Genomic DNA, 17162 nt, shown 5'->3' with positions numbered 1-17162 from the left:
CAGAAACTAAAACAGGAAACGCCCGCCCTCAGGTCTGTTCAACGCTGGTCCGACCAATCGGATTCCACGCTTCAAGATTACTTCGATCACGTGGACTGGGATATGTTCCGCATTGCTGCGAACAACAACATTGACGAATACGCTGACTCAGTGTGCGAGTTCATTAACAAGTGCATCGGTGATGTCGTACCAACAGCGTCTATTAAAACATTCCCCAACCAGAAACCATGGATTGATGGCAGCATTCGCGCAAAACTGAACGCGCGAACCACTGCTTTTAATCAGGGCAAAGTGACCGGAAACATGACCGAATATAAACAGTGTAGCTATTCCCTCCGCAAGGCAATCAAACAAGCTAAGTGTCAGTACAGAGACAAAGTGGAGTCGCAATTCAACGGCTCAGACACGTGAGGTATGTGGCCGGGTCTACAGTCAATCACGGACTACTAAAGAAAAATCAGCCCCGTCGTGGACCACGATGCCTTGCTCCCAGACAGACTAAATAACTTTTTTGCTCGCTTTGAGGACAATACAGTGCCACTAACACAGCCCGCTACCAAAACCTGCGGGCTCTCCTTCACTGCAGCCAACGTGAGTAAAACATTTAAACGTGTTAACCCTCGCAAGGCTGCAGGCCCAGACGGCATCCCCGGCCGTGTCCTCAGAGCATGCGCAGACCAGCAGGCTGGTGTGTTTACAGACATATTCAATCAATCCTTATCCCAGTCTGCTGTCCCCACATGCTTCAAGAGGGCCACCATTGTTCCTGTTCACAAGAAAGCTAAGGTAACTGAGCTAAATGACTACCGCCCTGTAGCACTCACTTCCGTCATCATGAAGTGCTTTGAGAGACTAGTCATTTACATTTTACATTTTAGCAGACGCTCTTATCCAGAGCGACTTACAGTAGTGAATGCATACATTTCATACAATTTCATACATATCATAGATTTTTTTTTTTTCTGTGCTGGCCCCCTGTGGGAATCGAACCCACAACCCTGGTGTTGCAAACACCATGCTCTACCAACTGAGCTACAGGGAAGGCTATACTGAGCTACAGGGAAGGCTATAGTCAAGGACCATATCACCTCCACCCTACCTGACACCCTAGACCCACTCCAATTTGCTTACCAACCCAATAGGTCCACAGACGATGCAATCGCCATCACACTGCACACTGCCCTAACCCATCTGGACAAGAGGAATACCTATGTAAGAATGCTGTTCATCGATTACAGCTCAGCATTTAACACCATAGTACCCTCCAAACTCGTCATTAAGCTCGAGACCCTGGGTCTCAATCCCGCCCTGTGCAACTAGGTCCTGGACTTCCTGACGGGCCGCCCCCAGGTGGTGAGGGTAGGTAACAACATCTCCACCCCGCTGATCCTCAACACTGGGTCCCCACAAGGGTGCGTTCTCAGCCCTCTCCTGTACTCCCTGTTCACCCACGACTGCGTGGCCATGCACGCATCCAACTCAATCATCAAGTTTGCAGACGACACTACAGTGGTAGGCTTGATTACCAACAACGATGAGACGGCCTACAGGGAGGAGGTGAGGGCCCTCGGCGTGTGGTGTCAGGAAAATAACCTCGCACTCAATGTCAACAAAACAAAAGAGATGATCGTGGACTTCAGGAAACAGCAGAGGGAGCAGCCCCCTATCTACATTGACGGGACAGTAGTGGAGAGTTTTAAGTTCCTCGGCGTACACATCACAGACAGACTGAAATGGTCCACCCACACAGACAGCGTGGTGAAGAAGGCGCAGCGGCGCCTCTTCAACCTCAGGAGGCTGAAGAAATGTGGCTTTTCACCAAAAACACTCACAAACTTTTACAGATGCACAATCAAGAGCATCCTGTCGGGCTGTATCGCCGCCTGGTACGGCAGCTGCTCCGCCCATAACCGGAAGGCTCTCCAGAGGGTAGTGAGGTCTGCACAACGCATCACCGGGTGCAAACTACCTGCCCTCCAGGACACCTACACCACCCGATGTCACAGGAAGGCCAAAAAGATCATCAAGGACAGCAACCATCCGAGCCACTGCCTGTTCACCCCGCTAACATCCAGAAGGCGAGGTCAGTACAGGTGCATCAAAGCTGGAACCGAGAGACTGAAAAACAGCTTCTATCTCAAGGCCATCAGACTGTTAAACAGCCATCACTAACATTGAGTGGCTGCTGCCTACATACTGACTCAACTCAAGCCACTTTAATAATGGGAAAATTGATGTAATCAATTTATCACTTGCCACTTTATATTATTTATATTAGATAATGTTTACATAACCTACATTATTCATCTCATATGTATATACTGTACGCCACACCATCTACTGCATCTTGCCATCTTGATGTAATTAGATGTATCACTAGCCACTTTAAACAATGCCACTTTATATAATGTTTTCATAACCTACATTACTCATCTCATATGTATATACTGTACTCTATACCATCTACTGCATCTTGCCATCCTGATGTAATGTATCACTAGCCACCTTAAACAATGCTGCTTTATATGTTTTCATGCCCTACAATACTCATCTCATATCTATATACTGTACTCCATAACATCTATTGCATCTTGCCTATGCCATTCGGCCATCACTCATTTATATATTTTTATGTACATATTCGTATTCATTCCTTTACACTTGTGTGTACAAGGTAGTTGTTGTGGAATTGGTAGATTACTTGTTAGATATTACTTCATGGTCGGAACTAGAAGCACAAGCATTTCGCTACACTTGCATTAACACCTGCTAACCATGTGTATGTGGCAAATACATTTGATTTGATTTGCATGTGCAAGCCAAGCACCACCACCACTATCAGCCAAAGCTGTACAAAAAAGTCTGCAAACAAGCAAACACCAACCACGAACGATGTGTTTACAATACCGCGTTGGTAATAAAGCATTATTTGTTTGACCACAAATTCTGGGGTAGCTAGCTTTAGCTTGGTACCTAGCTAGCACTAATACAACCAGCCTGAAAACAATGACTAGTTGGTAGAGCATGGTGTTTGCAACACCAGGGTTGTGGGTTCGATTCCCACGGGGGGCCAGCACAGAAAAAAAAAAAAAAAGTATAATATGTATGAAATTGTATGAAATGTATGCATTCACTACTGTAAGTCGCTCTGGATAAGAGCGTCTGCTAAATGACTAAAATGTAAATGTAATTTTCATTATTCTTAACAATGATTTAGGAATCCTTGTAAGTATTAGCTAGGTAGCCACTTGTTGTTCTCCTATTGAAATTGAACTTCAGCTCATGAAAATAATCAGCTAGCCAGCTACTTCACTGTTGCCCAAAGCTAACGTTATAGGCAGTCAGCTAGCTTCATCTGACTAGTGATGCTCGACTGGGATATGTGTTGTGAAGCTAGCCACAATAAGGATTAGGCACAATAGTGACATTTGCAGTTTGCCTTCAAAATAAAAGTACCTCTTTGAAAGTGATGGAGACATTTACAATTGATGGAATCATGCCATATTTAGACTAGATAATGTTAAACAAGGTTGGAATGTGAAGCAATGAAATGGGGTATTAGTCTACTCAGTGACACCCACAGAACACAACTGTAAAGCGTTTACACAAACATTAGCGTTGTAGCTCTTACCGCGGGACAGTGACTGTGTGAAATCACCTCCCCAGTCAGCCTATTGTGTGTATTGACATTCATATTGACTGTACAGCTTTACCTAAGGATCGGGGATCAGTGAAATAGGGTATCAGTCTACTCAATACCCAAGATATTTTTTCCCAACGTCCTCCTCGGAGTTATCAGACTCCAAAACATCCACGCAGTATTGTTTTTCCTCAGGCATAGTGTTCAATACACATAGGTTGACAATAAATGTGGCTCTATTCATAGTTGTTTCAGAGTCCCGCAATAAGAGCTATGATGCTAATGTTCTCTGGGTGTCACTGAGTTGACTGATACCCCATGTCATTGATCCACAATCCATAGGTAAGGCTGTACAGTGAAATAAGTATGCCACCAATGCAATTCTAAAGTATAATACATCCAGTGTGATTTCAACAGATGTCAAATTAACAAACTATTGTATTTTGTTGATTTTAAATAATAACATTCCAACCTCGTTTAGCTAGATCTTTTCAATTATGGCATAATTCTACTATTTGTATTAATTTGCATCACTGTCAATGACACTTTTATTTTGAAGGGCTACTGCAAAGTCCACTATTGTGGCTAGCTTCACATAGATGGTACAACCACCATTAATCAAATAAGAACTGTCTTTTAAATTAGGGTTACTTTAGATGATGACACCTAGCTATATAGTTAGCTAGCTACTGAAACAGATTGTCGTTTTGTGACGTTCAGTCATATTCAGGTCCTGATTGGTCAACAAGCTTATTTGACATGCAAAGACTCAAAACGGAATTTCCATAGAAATCCTGGTTCAGAATGAAATGACTAAAATGAACAAGTAAGTGAAAGAAATAGTTTTTGATTATGTTTTACTGGTAAATGGGGACATACGTAAATGCCAACAAAATAACTTTTTGGTCAGTGTGGTGTGTGTGTGTGTGTGTAAAACCTTTATTTAACTAGGCAAGTCAGTTAAGAACAAATTATTATTTACAATGACGGCCTACCAGGGCCAAACCCGGATGACGCTTGGCCAATTGTGCGCCGCCCTATGGGACTCCCAATCATGGCTGGATTCTTGATTCGAACCAGGGACTGTAGTGACGCCTCTTGCACTAAGATGCAGTGTCTTAGACCACTGTGTCCATGTGTGTGTTAACAATTTAACTGTATTAGAACACTTAAAAGGACGCAAAAATTTTTAATATCGGTTATCGGTATCTTTTTTTTGTCAAGGAAAATATCGGATATTGGTATCGGCCAAAAATGTGATATGTATCAAATGTCGGTGCATCACTACAACATACACTTAGTATTACTTTCTTAGCTACGGTATACATATCTCCCTGGCATATTACATCATTTATGCAGCAGCATACAACAGATTTTTGGACTCGTTGTGCTGTGCTCACTTAAACAGGAAGGTGGCGTGGCGGTCCATCATGGGCAAATTTTGTCATCAAACTTTGTCAAAGTCTGGTATTCTCTGGATTTATGGTGCTTTCAAGACAACTGGGAACTCTGGAAAAAAACAAAGCTCAATCATGACGTCAGTGATCTTCAGGTCGGAGCTCTAGAAAGAGTCTGAGCTCTAGAAAGAGGCCTGAGTTCCCGACTTGGAATTCCGAGATGGATGACAGTTCAAAATGTATTTTCCCAGTGTAAGCAATTTTTTTTCTCCAGAGTTCCCAGTTGTCTTGAACTCAATAAAGTCTGAGATTTCCCAGTTCCGAGTTTCCAGTTGTTTTGAACGCGGCAGCAGTCATGCTGGATTGACAGCATGGCCCAAGTATTCAACCTTTTACGGCCCATGGTGTTGAATGTTTATCCTTTTAAGCTTGGAAAAGAGACCCTTAAACCCAGACTTGGACCACACACCTTCTCCACTGAATAGCAGGCTTGTGATTGCTTTGCAACGCTTGCAGTTAGCCACTGATTCCTTCCAAACCACTCATTGTTGAATTTGCAATTTCCAACTTGTTGTGTAATGTTTATGTCCAATGGCCGGTGAGCACTGATATGTTTTATATATAATTTCTCTTCATAATTTCTCTTCATATGACAAGGGTTGAGAAGAGACCATGTCTGCAAAACAGAGACCATGTTTGTATGAGGCTTTATTAACTCAATGTCATATTTTTTTTTACATTGTTTGCAAACTGATATGTGACACATATTAATGCCAAAATAACATGCTCTGCCCTGAATGACGGGTCACCACTGCTTCTTTTCCCTCTGTCAATTAGGTTAGTATTGTGGAGTAACTACAATGTTGTTAACCCATCCTCAGTTTTCTCCTATTACAGCCATTATACTCTGTAACTGTTTTAAAATCACCATTGGTCAGCCTCATGGGGAAATCCTGAAATCCCTGAGCGGTTTCCTTTCTCTATGGCAGTGGTCACCAACCGGTCGATCACCAACTGGTCGATCTTCAAGGCCTTCCAAGTCGATGACCAAATATTTCTGTAGAAAAGCCAACGATAAATACTTGCGTTCCTTTTTTATTATTATTTGTGTTGCGTTGTTGGCAGCAGGTGCACTTGATTCAGAATCCCTGCGCACCGGGTAGGCAAAGTGTTCCCATTTTGAACCATTTCATTTGACTGAAAAGACAAATTCCGCCTACCCAGCGGACCGAGAGATCTGTGGCTAAATAGAGTGTTCCTACTGTCCAGGGGAATAGAATAGCTCAAATCACCATGCCTAGATGTTTGATTACTTGCCTATGTGAGATTTCATAACTTTTTAAATCATGACCAGAGAGAGACTGTCAAAGAATACAGCAAAGAGCTGCTGTTTTATTGTATTATTCAGCACTGTCACTGTTTTTATTCAACACTATTACAAAACATTAAATTCCTTCTCCCTACTCCCACTCGCGCTGCAGTGAATGAGTAGTCAGGTGTATTGATAGCCCTGCATTTTTATTATTATTAGCAGCTTGTGGTGTCTATATTAATATCAAGGAATATTTCACTTTCTCTGGTCATAGGAGCAACATTCATTTGTGATTTAGGCAGATGCGGATGCAGTGCGACTCAAGTTTTGCAATCAGATGGAAGACGGGGTCCCCTCTCTCTGGTCAGTCTCACCAGAGGAAAGGAAGGAGAGCAGGGATCGCGAGAGTCTGACCCTCTGCTGCTCTCTCCCTCCCTGCACTAAGTCTAATGCCATATTCAAAACAATTGTGAACTCTGACATCTCCGACTTCAGTGCGTTCAAGACAACTGGGACTTGGAAAAAAACGAGATACAACTGAAAAATCATTCTGAACGGTCATCCAACTCGGAATTCCAAGTCGGAAACTAGGGCATCTTTCTAGAGCCCCGACTTTCCGACCTGACCATCACTAGTTGTTTTTCTTTCGAGTTCCCAGTTGTCTTGAAAGCACCATGACCATCAGATGCAGGTACCATCAGTCCAGTAAAATAAAAAAGATAATTATTTGCAAATTATTTCAATTTATACTCAACTGTGCCTTGCAAGTGCTACACCAACTGATCCAGGGCCAAAAATTAACACCTGCCACACCCCCCAATGCGGGTAGATTTAGGAATTTGCGGTTAAAATGTCTATTTCACCAGACACGTTGGCGGGTGGTCAGGGTTCCATAGTGCAAGCATTTCACTCGTATTTGCGAAAAAAAAAGAGCTAGAAGTCAAGTATGAGCACATTTATAGCAAAATAAAATCTGCAGTAGCTTTTTTCTACTGTTTCTGTATTTTGATTCATAGCTAGTAGCTTATCACACAAAGACCTACGAATCCTATATATCCTACCTCGCGTGACGCGCATAAACACTGCCTGGCTGGGGAGCTGTGCTCACTGTGATTAAAGTGAATATACATTTTTAGAAGTGCTGCTCACAGACATAAAAGTTGGTCTAATTTTTTCAAAAGTCTACTAAAGTGAGCCTTTGTCCTTGGTTTTCTTGGCTATTTACATTGTTTGTTAACAAGCTAGGTTGTTTTTTGATCTTTGAGTGTATGCTTCATAGAAGACATTGGCTACTAGTCAGATTCTCATATCTCACAGGCAGGCACACTGCAATGGAGGACTCCAGCTGCTCGGGTGCCCTTGTTGCCACAGTAACCTTCTGCCCTAAAAGGAGCAGCTGAACATGTGTGACCGACCGGCTCGATTCGGTCTTACAGTTGAAGTCAGAAGTTTACATACAATTAGGTTGGAGTCATTAAAACTTGGTTTTCAACCACTCCACAAATTTCTTGTTAAAAAACTATAGTTTTGGCAAGTTGGTTATGACATCTACTTTGTGCATAACACAAGTCATTTTTCCAACAATTGTTTACAGACAGATTATTTCACTTATAATTTACTGTATCACAATTCCAGTGGGTCAGAAGTTTGCATACACTAAGTTGACTGTGCCTTTAAACAGCTTGGAAAATTCCAGAAAATGATGTCATGGCTTTAGAAGCTTCTGATAGGCTAATTGACATCATTCGAGTCAATTGGAAGTGTACTTGTGGATGTATTTCAAGGCCAACCTTCAAACTCAGTGCCTCTTTGCTTGACATCATGGGAAAATCAAAAGAAATCAACCAAGACCTCAGAAAAAAAATTATAGACTTCCACAAGTCTGGTTCATCCTTGGGAGCAATTTCCAAATGCCTGAAGGTACCACATTCATCTGTACAAACAATAGTACGTAAGTATAAACACCATGGGACCACGCAGCCGTCATAGGAAGGAGACGCATTCTGTCTCCTAGAGATGAACGTACTTTGGTGCGAAAAGTGCAAATCAATCCCAAAACAACAGGAAAGGAACTTGTGAAGATGCTGGAGGAAACAGGTACAAAAGTATCTATATCCACAGTAAAACAAGTCCTATATCGACATAATCTGAAAGGCCGCTCAGCAAGGAAGAAGCCACTGCTCCAAAACCGCCATAAAAAAAACAGACTACGCTTTGCAACTGCACATGGGGACAAAGATCGTACTTTTTGGAGAAATGTCCTCTGGTCTGATGAAACAAAAATAGAACTGTTTGGCCATAATGACCATCGTTATGTTTGGAGGAAAATGGGGGAGGCTTGCAAGCCGAAGAACACCATCCCAACCGTGAAGCACAGGGGTGGCAGCATCATGATGTGGGGGTTCTTGCTGCAGAAAGGACTGGTGCACTTCACAAAATAGATGGCATCATGAGGGTTGAAAATTATGTGGATATATTGAAGCAACATCTCAAGACATCAGTCAGGAAGTTAAAACTTGGTCGCAAATGGGTCTTCCAAATGGACAATGACACCAAGCATACTTCCAAAGTTGTGGCAAACTGGCTTAAGGACAACAAAGTCAAGGTATTGGAGTGGCCATCACAAAGCCCTGACCTCAATCCTATAGAAAATGTGTGGGTAGAACTGAAAAAGCGTGTGTGAGCAAGGAGGCCTACAAACCTGACTCAGTTACACCAGCTCTGTCAGAAGGAATGGGCCAAAATCCACCCAACTTATTGTGGGAGGCTTGTGGAAGGCTACCCGAAACGTTTGACCCAAGTTAAACAATGTAAAGGCAATGCTACCAAATACTAATTTAGTGTATGTAAACTTCTGACCCACTGGGAATGTGATGAAAGAAATAAAAGTTGAAATAAATAATTCTCTCTACTATTATTCTGACATTTCAAATTGTCTACACCCATTCAGCATCGTTCACACCCTCTTAAGCCTTAGCTCCACCCATCTCTTTTAGGATTCACATATGAGGCCATGTACTTAACAACCAAAGGTTTCAAGACTAAAGGCTGGTTAATACTACGTCTATCGACAGTTGTTGCAGTGACATCATTAACATTCTATTGTCGTCCGACATCAAACTTGTCGCTGTGAAAAAAGTATAAACACAAAAAAAAGTATGAAGTATGAAAAAGTATGAAAAAGTATAAACAGAAAAACTACAAGCTGCAAGACATCAGCAGCCTGGTTGTCCAAAATAGCATAACTAGTGTATTTTAACACCAATAAACCCCCCCATTTAAAAATTGATATGTCAATCTAGCAAACCAGGCAACTAAAAACAACTTTTTAAACAATGTTTTGGTTTGTTTCTAGCTTGTTAGCTAGGTAGCTAATGTTAAGTTAGTTGGCTAGCCAGTTCAAATAATGACCATATCCTATCACTGACAACGTCTTCAGTTTAGCTCATTTGTCTTCACTATTACAGGAAAATAAACTCACAACAAGATAATTATTTACAAGTTAATGGCGAGCCAATTACAGAAAATAGCTTAAGGTTGTGAGTGTGACAAATAAAAGTAGGGCATTCTATCAAGGAAATGTAGAACTCGGACACTGTTTGGTTGGCCCATGGTCACATGCAGAGGATACAGAAGGTGTAGTGACATGGTTACTTGCATAGTGGAGTCTTTTGTTTAGACATGTAGCTAGCTAGCTAAACAATGAACCACAATCCCAACTCATAACATTCCTACCCTACATGAATCTGCAGGTACCTAACCAACCAGGTTCAATGTTAGCTAGCTAGCTAACATTTGGCTAAGCTAGCAATGCAATTGGTTCTGAGATACAAATAATATTACTACACAGATCATACACATAACGTTAGCTAGTGAGCCAGCCAGCTAACATAAGCTAGATAGCTAACAGTACACTTTAACTTGAAATGGAAATAACTTTGAAAAAATTTGAAACGTGTAATATCTGAAAATGTAGCTAGCTAGACTATCTTACCCGTATACATGGATGGACGCTTCTCACTCTCTGTCACGGATGCCATGGTTTCCCTTAGTTTGAAGATGTAATCCGGAGACAAGTGTTTTATACAAAATCCTTCTGTGTGTTCTCTTTTCGATTACCTCAGCATATTTGCAATCAAACGCCAGAATTTCTCCATCTCCTTAACTATCATACTCTAATTCCAACAGGCATTCCACTGATTTCAAAACTCGGTCTTCCAGAAAGTGGAGAGCAACACTTTTGCAGTTCTACTATGTGATATCTCTGTTTTAGAAAGGATTACCTACGCATACTGACCAACACATGTTATAGACAGAAGCGTGCTACATGGAAGACCAAACCGAACTCATCTCTCAGCATGTCCAGCCCATCAATTATGTTAGCCAATCACGGCTAGCGGGAAGGTTCCTGGCTTTTTCCATGGCTAAACCAACTAGGCTCGTAATTTTTACAATTTTATTCGTATTTACAGATGGCATACAATGTTTGTTATTAAGGCACATGAAAGTTCACATGTTCTGGAAGGCATTCTGCCCAAAAAAAACAATTTAAATAATAAATTAAGATTATGTTCAAATGCCTCTCCTGTGAAGTAGTGACGCGCTGTCTCATCTGTGATATTTTGGTTAAAAGACTCGGGTCACAAGAAATGTAATAAAATGTAGCAATATACCATATCACTTCTTACAAGTAATACCTTTATTGTTTAAGAAACATTACAAAGCATGCTCATCTGTTTTTTGTTTTAGTGTAATAATGGCAACAACAAAACAATTGTCTGGTAATAAATTATGAGTGGCTGGTAGATTTGGCTGGTGGACCAAAAAGTTAGTTTCAGGTCCTGAACTGATCTATTTAGTTAGCAAAGCTTGAGTTTTGAAAGGTAATATGGTCTGAGAAGAACAATATTAGCAGGCCAGGCATATAGCCAATATGCTGTGATAATGTATTAAGCCTACCTACTGCACAAACCTCATTCCTACAGAATTGTTTTTATTAGGTTAGTGTTACATTTAAGTTATGTTTAAAAAAAATCTGAGCAGTAGATGTCACCTTGCTTTTTGACTGCAAAAGTGATCTTTACTCAAAATTTTTTTTTAAAAAAGACAAAAAAATAATAAAAAAATAAAATAAAATGTATGAAATGTATGCATTCACTACTGTAAGTCGCTCTGGATAAGAGCGTCAGCTAAATGACTAAAATGTAAAATGTAAAATGTTGGTGACGACTGCTCTATGGCAACTGAGTTAGGAAGGACGCCTGTATCTTTGTAGTGACTGGGTGTACACCATCCAAAGTGTAATTAATAACTTCACCATGCTGAAAGGGATATATATATATTTTTATATATATATTTTTAATTGAATATCCGAAAAATACAACATCCTTGCAGCGAAGCCGCTCAACAACTGCACCATACCAGTTATCCAACAGACTCCCATTCAGAGCGACACACAGAAGCATTCAGGGTCAATGCCCTGCACAAGGGCACATTGACAGATCTCCCACCAGGCCAAAAAACGGGAACCCGAACCCTCCAAGATCCCCCCCATTATGGGGTATTCTGTGTAGTAGTAATCTAATTTTAATACTTTTTAAATTCAGGCTGTAACACAACAACATTTTGAAAAAGTCAAGGGGTGTGAATACTTTCTGAAGGCACTGTATGATACCCACCGTAGATTGAAAAACTGAAATAAAACTCTAACAATCCAGAGAGGTGTTGGTGATTCAGAGGTGTGGTGTGGTCTTCCCCCGTGTCACTCATCCCCCCTCTCTACCAGGGTATCCAGCTGGTGTCATGGGTGTTTAGACACAAGGGCATGTGTGGAGGTGCACGCTTTGTTAATAGAGGGTTTTTAATGTTGTCATACCACTTTGAAAAGAGAGGAAACTCAGGCAGTGAATGCATTCTTCAATTATCCACTACATACAAAGACCTCCCATGGATTTGAGTTGGAGGTCTAACCTTGCTGTCTATGTCCTCTAGCCAGCCTGAGGACCCCAACCAGCCAGAGATGTTGGCTTTACAGCATATCTACTGTTCTACTGTGGAGAATGTTGCTGACAACACGCCGGTATGCCATTCCCTTTAACACCTCCATCCTTAAAGTCACACTTGAAAAAAAAAAAAAGGTCATATTTCAATCAGCGAGTAATGAAATAGGCGAGAAACAGAACCATTGCTCAAAGTGAAACTCAGACAGGATCATTTCCTATACCCCAATGTTTAACCCCAGGAAAATGTGAAAGCACTTTCAGGTCAATCTTTAGCAGGCCCTGTAGTCTGTGAGGAACCACTCATATAAGGAGATGAAACTCAAACCCAGGCAGTGAGTGGCAGACGGACCCTCTTGTGTTTCATTAGACAGAGAATTCCACTGTATGGAATGTTAGAAACCACTTTCTCCTGTTTTACAGTTCTATTCCCAGAGCAATTTTTTCCCACAAGAGTGGCTGTTTTAAACGTCATATTCAAGAATACAATGCGTCAATCTTCAGAATACAATGTTTCTAATGGTTTTAGGCCTATATCATCAAAGTGCTATAGCAGTCTTTATGAACCAATGTGACTAACTGCCCCATGCCAAAAGATATCAGACAGATTAAAATACAGTGCCTTCATAAAGTATTCATACCCCTTGAATTATTCCACATGTTGTTGTGTTAAATTGTTTATACACAAAAAACTTCTAGAAATGTTTGCAAATTTATTGAAACTTAAATACAGAAATCGAATTTACATAAGCATTCACACCCTTGAGTCAATACATGTTCGAATCATCTTTGGCAGTGATTTCAGCTGTGACTCTTTCTGGGTAAGTCTCTAAGAGCTTTGCACACGTGGATTGGACAATATTTGCACATATATATATTTTTTTATTTATTCAAGGTCTATCAAGTTGGTTGTTGATCATTGCTTGACAACCATTTTCAAGTCTTGCCATAGATTTTCAAAATGATTTAAGTCAAAACTGTAACTAGGCCACTCAGGAACATTCAATGTCATCTTGGTATGCAACTCCACTGTATATTTTGCCTTGTGTTTTAGGTTATTGTCCTGCTGAGAGGTGAATTTGTCACCCAGTGTCTGTTGGAAAGCAAACTGAACCAGGTATTCCTCTAGGATTTTGCCTGTGCATAGTTATGTTCTGTTTATTTTTATATATATATATTTTTTTTTTTTATCATCTAATCACAGCCTACTTCGCCACAATCCTGTCTCTGAGCTCCACGGACATTTTCTTCAAACTCATGGCTTGGTTTTAGCTCTGACACGCACTGTCATCTGTGGGACCTTATATAGGCAGGCGTGTGCCTTGCCAAATGATGTCCAATCAATTGAATTTACCACAGGTGGACTCCAATCAAGTTGCAGAAATATCTCAAGGATGATCAATGGAAACAGGATATACCTGAGCTCAATTTCAAGTCAAAAACAAAAGGGTCTGAATGCATATGTAAATAAGGCATCTGTTTTTTATTTTTAATACATTTGCAAACATTTCTAAAAACCTGTTTTCGCTTCGTCATTATGGGGTATTGTGTGTAGATTGATGAGGATTTGTTTTATTTAATCCATTTTAGAATAAGGCTGCAATGTAGCAAAAAGTGGAAAAAGGGAAGAGGTCTGAATTCTTTACCAATTGCACTAGAGTTCGACCGATTTATGATTTTTCAACGCCAATACCGATACCGATTATTGGAGGACAAAAAAAGCTGATACCGATTAATCGGACGATTTTTATATATATATTTGTAATAATGACAATTACAACAATATTGAATGAACACTTTTATTTTAAGTTAACATAATACATAAATACAAATAAATTTAGTCTCAAATAAATAATGAAACGTTCAATTTGGTTTAAATAATGCAAAAACAAAGTGTTGGAGAAGTAAGTAAAAGTGCAATATGTGCGATGTAAAAAAGCTAACGTTTAAGTTGCTCAGAACATGAGAACATATGACAGCTGGTGGTTCCTTTTAACATGAGTCTTCAATATTCCCAGTTAAGAAGTTTTAGGTTGTAGTTATTATAGGAATTATAGGACTATTTCTCTCTATACCATTTGTATTTCATATACCTTTGACTATTGGATGTTCTTATAGGCACTATAGTATTGCCAGCCAAATCTCGGGAGTTGATAGGCTTGGAGTCATAAACAGAGCTGTGCTTCAAGCATTGCGAAGAGCTGCTGGCAAACGCAGGAAAGTGCTGTCAGACTGCTCTATCAAATATCAAATCATAGACTTAATTATAATATAATAAACACACAGAAATACGAGCCTTAGGTCATTAATATGGTCAAATCCGGAGACTATAATTTTGAAAACAAAATGTTTATTTTTTCAGTGATATACGGAACCTTTCTATATTTTATCGAACAGGTGGCATCCATAAGTCTAAATATTGCTATTACATTGCACAACCTTCAATGTTATGTCATAATTATGTAAAATTCTGGCAAATTAATTACGGTCTTTGTTAGGAAGAAATGGTCTTCAGACAGTTCGCAACAAGCCAGGCGACCCAAACTGCTGCATATACCCTGACTCTGCTTGCACAGAACGCAAGAGAAGTGACACAATTTCCCTAGTTAATATTGTCTGCTAACATGAATTTATTTTAACTAAATATGCAGGTTTAAAAATATATACTTGTGTATTGATTTAAAGGCATTGATGTTTATGGTTAGGTACATTGGTGCAACGACAGTGCTTTTTTCACGAATGTGCTTGTTAAATCATCACCCGTTTGGCGAAGTAGGCTGTGATTCGATGATAAATTAACAGGCACCGCATTGATTATCTGCAACGCAGGACAAGCTAGTAATATCATCAACCATGTGTTAGTGGTGTAACCACTAGTGATTATGTTAAGACTGATTGTTTTTTATAAGATAAGATTAATGCTAGCTAGCACCTTACCTTGGCTCTTTGCTGCACTCGCGTATCAGGTGGTCAGCCTGCCACGTAGTCTTCTTGTGGAATGCGATTTAATCGGCATCCAAAAATGCAGATTACCGATTGTTATGAAAACTTGAAATCGGCCCTAATTATGCCGATTAATCGGTCAACCTCTAAACTGCACTGTACTTATTGACTCAGCTTTTCCTTTTTAATAAATAATAAATACATTTGACATTATGGGGCATTGTGTGTAGGGCAGCGACACAACAATATAATCCATCTGTAATGCATGATAGTGCAGTGGGAAACAGAGACCCAACATATGTTGGGAATTCCACTACTCCAATTCTTAACAACAAACTCAACGCTACAGAATGTAATTAGACAGGAGTTAAAAGCAATGAAACATCCAAAACAATAACATGTAACATGTACTGCAGGCTAGCTCCCAGGCCTTGGCATGTTTTACCAATCACAAGCTCTCTTGGAGAAGTCACACCGAAGTCTGTCTCACAACCGTTTAGATGTTGTATGGTGAGACAACAAAAGTGTCAGGGGTATGTATGTGAATGACTACTGCTACTGTAGCACATTGGGTATAAACGTCTTATCTAAACAAATAGATTGTTTAAAATTAAAAAAAAACATGTATTATGTTTATAACAATACTAATGTTGTAGTCTAGTAATAAATGTTACATTAACATCACATCTGATTCAATGTGGCTGTGTGTTTCAGACCACATTCAGAGCCCCTGACCTTACAGAAGAAATAGTACCTAACAACATATAGCTACTGTACTTTGGTCATCTGAATTTTTTCAAAAGTAATACAATCTTAAATGGTGAGACACCTGTATAGTGAAAAGGTAACAGGCCTGATTTTGTATTGCACGAGTTCTATAACTACATGAAATAACATCAGAATTACATGTAGGCTAATTACATCATGGCAACTATGCATTGTATTAATATTGCAGCGGATAACTTTTAGGTCATTCTATTCAGCCTGGTAATAAATGTGTCCATTTTAGTGGCACAATAGTGGAGTGCAACCCCCCATGTCTTTTTGGTGGACACCCATTTAGCATTTATATCTGATCCGAATTTAGGAGGGGATGCATGGGACGGGGTTGCCTAACTGTACCGGTGTGTGCCACAATTATTTACCACGGACATTGTTTGGATTCTAAGCAGCAAGGCCACCTCAGGGTCACTACGACAACGTTCTTAACACTTTTACATTGGCGCAATCATGAGGCTAGACGCAATTAACCGGCTACAATGTGCCATCTCTAATATGGGGAGACCAAGATAATTGTTTCAAAATAGTTTCCAGATAACAGTTTATTCACATTTCCCAAATGCCACTGTCCTTTTACTCAACTCGTGCTACAGCCTAAAATGTATCTTACCTCGAATATTGCGGGTGTTTAAAGCGTGCGTTCCTCTTTCCCGAAGCATTCCCCTCTCCATTCACAAGTTATCAGAACACAAACCACAACTTTTTCGTGCCATCTATACTCATTGATCTGCAGAGAGAAGTCCAGATCCCTTGGGCATCTAATTTTCAAATAAAGTCCCCCTTCTTCTCAGCATAATGAATGGCCGCTACTTCTAAATGCAGTAGGGCTACTAGATAGTTCCCAGAGCGCCCACTTGTTGATCACGCTTAAAACTCTATTCTCAGTTCACGAGAAGACTAGTATTCTGCCAGCAGCACAAACAATGACGTGACTATCATATGGTAATTTTTAAACCTTCAAAATAAAAGCCCCCATTTCAAAACACTGCAATGTGGATAATGCATTCAAAATATACTGAACAAAAATACAAAAGTTGGTCCCATGTTTCATGACCTGAAATAAAAGATCCCAGAAATGTTCCATACACACA

General features: G+C 40.1%; 1 protein-coding gene across 8 annotated transcripts in view; it reads right to left on the bottom strand.

Annotated features, from left to right (window-relative positions):
• Nucleotides 1–16960, bottom strand: part of LOC115151834 (A-kinase anchor protein 13) — a 172448-nt gene extending 155488 nt beyond the window's left edge. For 7 of the 8 annotated variants that reach the window (XR_003867369.1, XM_029696100.1, XM_029696102.1 and 4 more), the window contains exon 1: nucleotides 16682–16959. Coding sequence is in view for 7 of the 8 variants with exons in the window: in XM_029696100.1 (XP_029551960.1) it covers nucleotides 16682–16742 (61 nt within the window). In the remaining variant the exon portion in view is untranslated. Of the gene's footprint in view, nucleotides 1–16681 lie in introns of all 8 variants that reach the window. The other variant, XM_029696105.1, reaches the window with a different exon arrangement.
• Between the last annotated feature and the right edge of the window lie 202 nt (nucleotides 16961–17162).

Source organism: Salmo trutta, chromosome 17 (assembly GCF_901001165.1).
Source record: "Salmo trutta chromosome 17, fSalTru1.1, whole genome shotgun sequence".
Lineage (NCBI taxonomy): Eukaryota > Metazoa > Chordata > Actinopteri > Salmoniformes > Salmonidae > Salmo > Salmo trutta.
The sequence above is the reverse complement of the archived record's forward strand: the minus strand, read 5'-3'. Positions and strand labels throughout refer to the sequence as shown.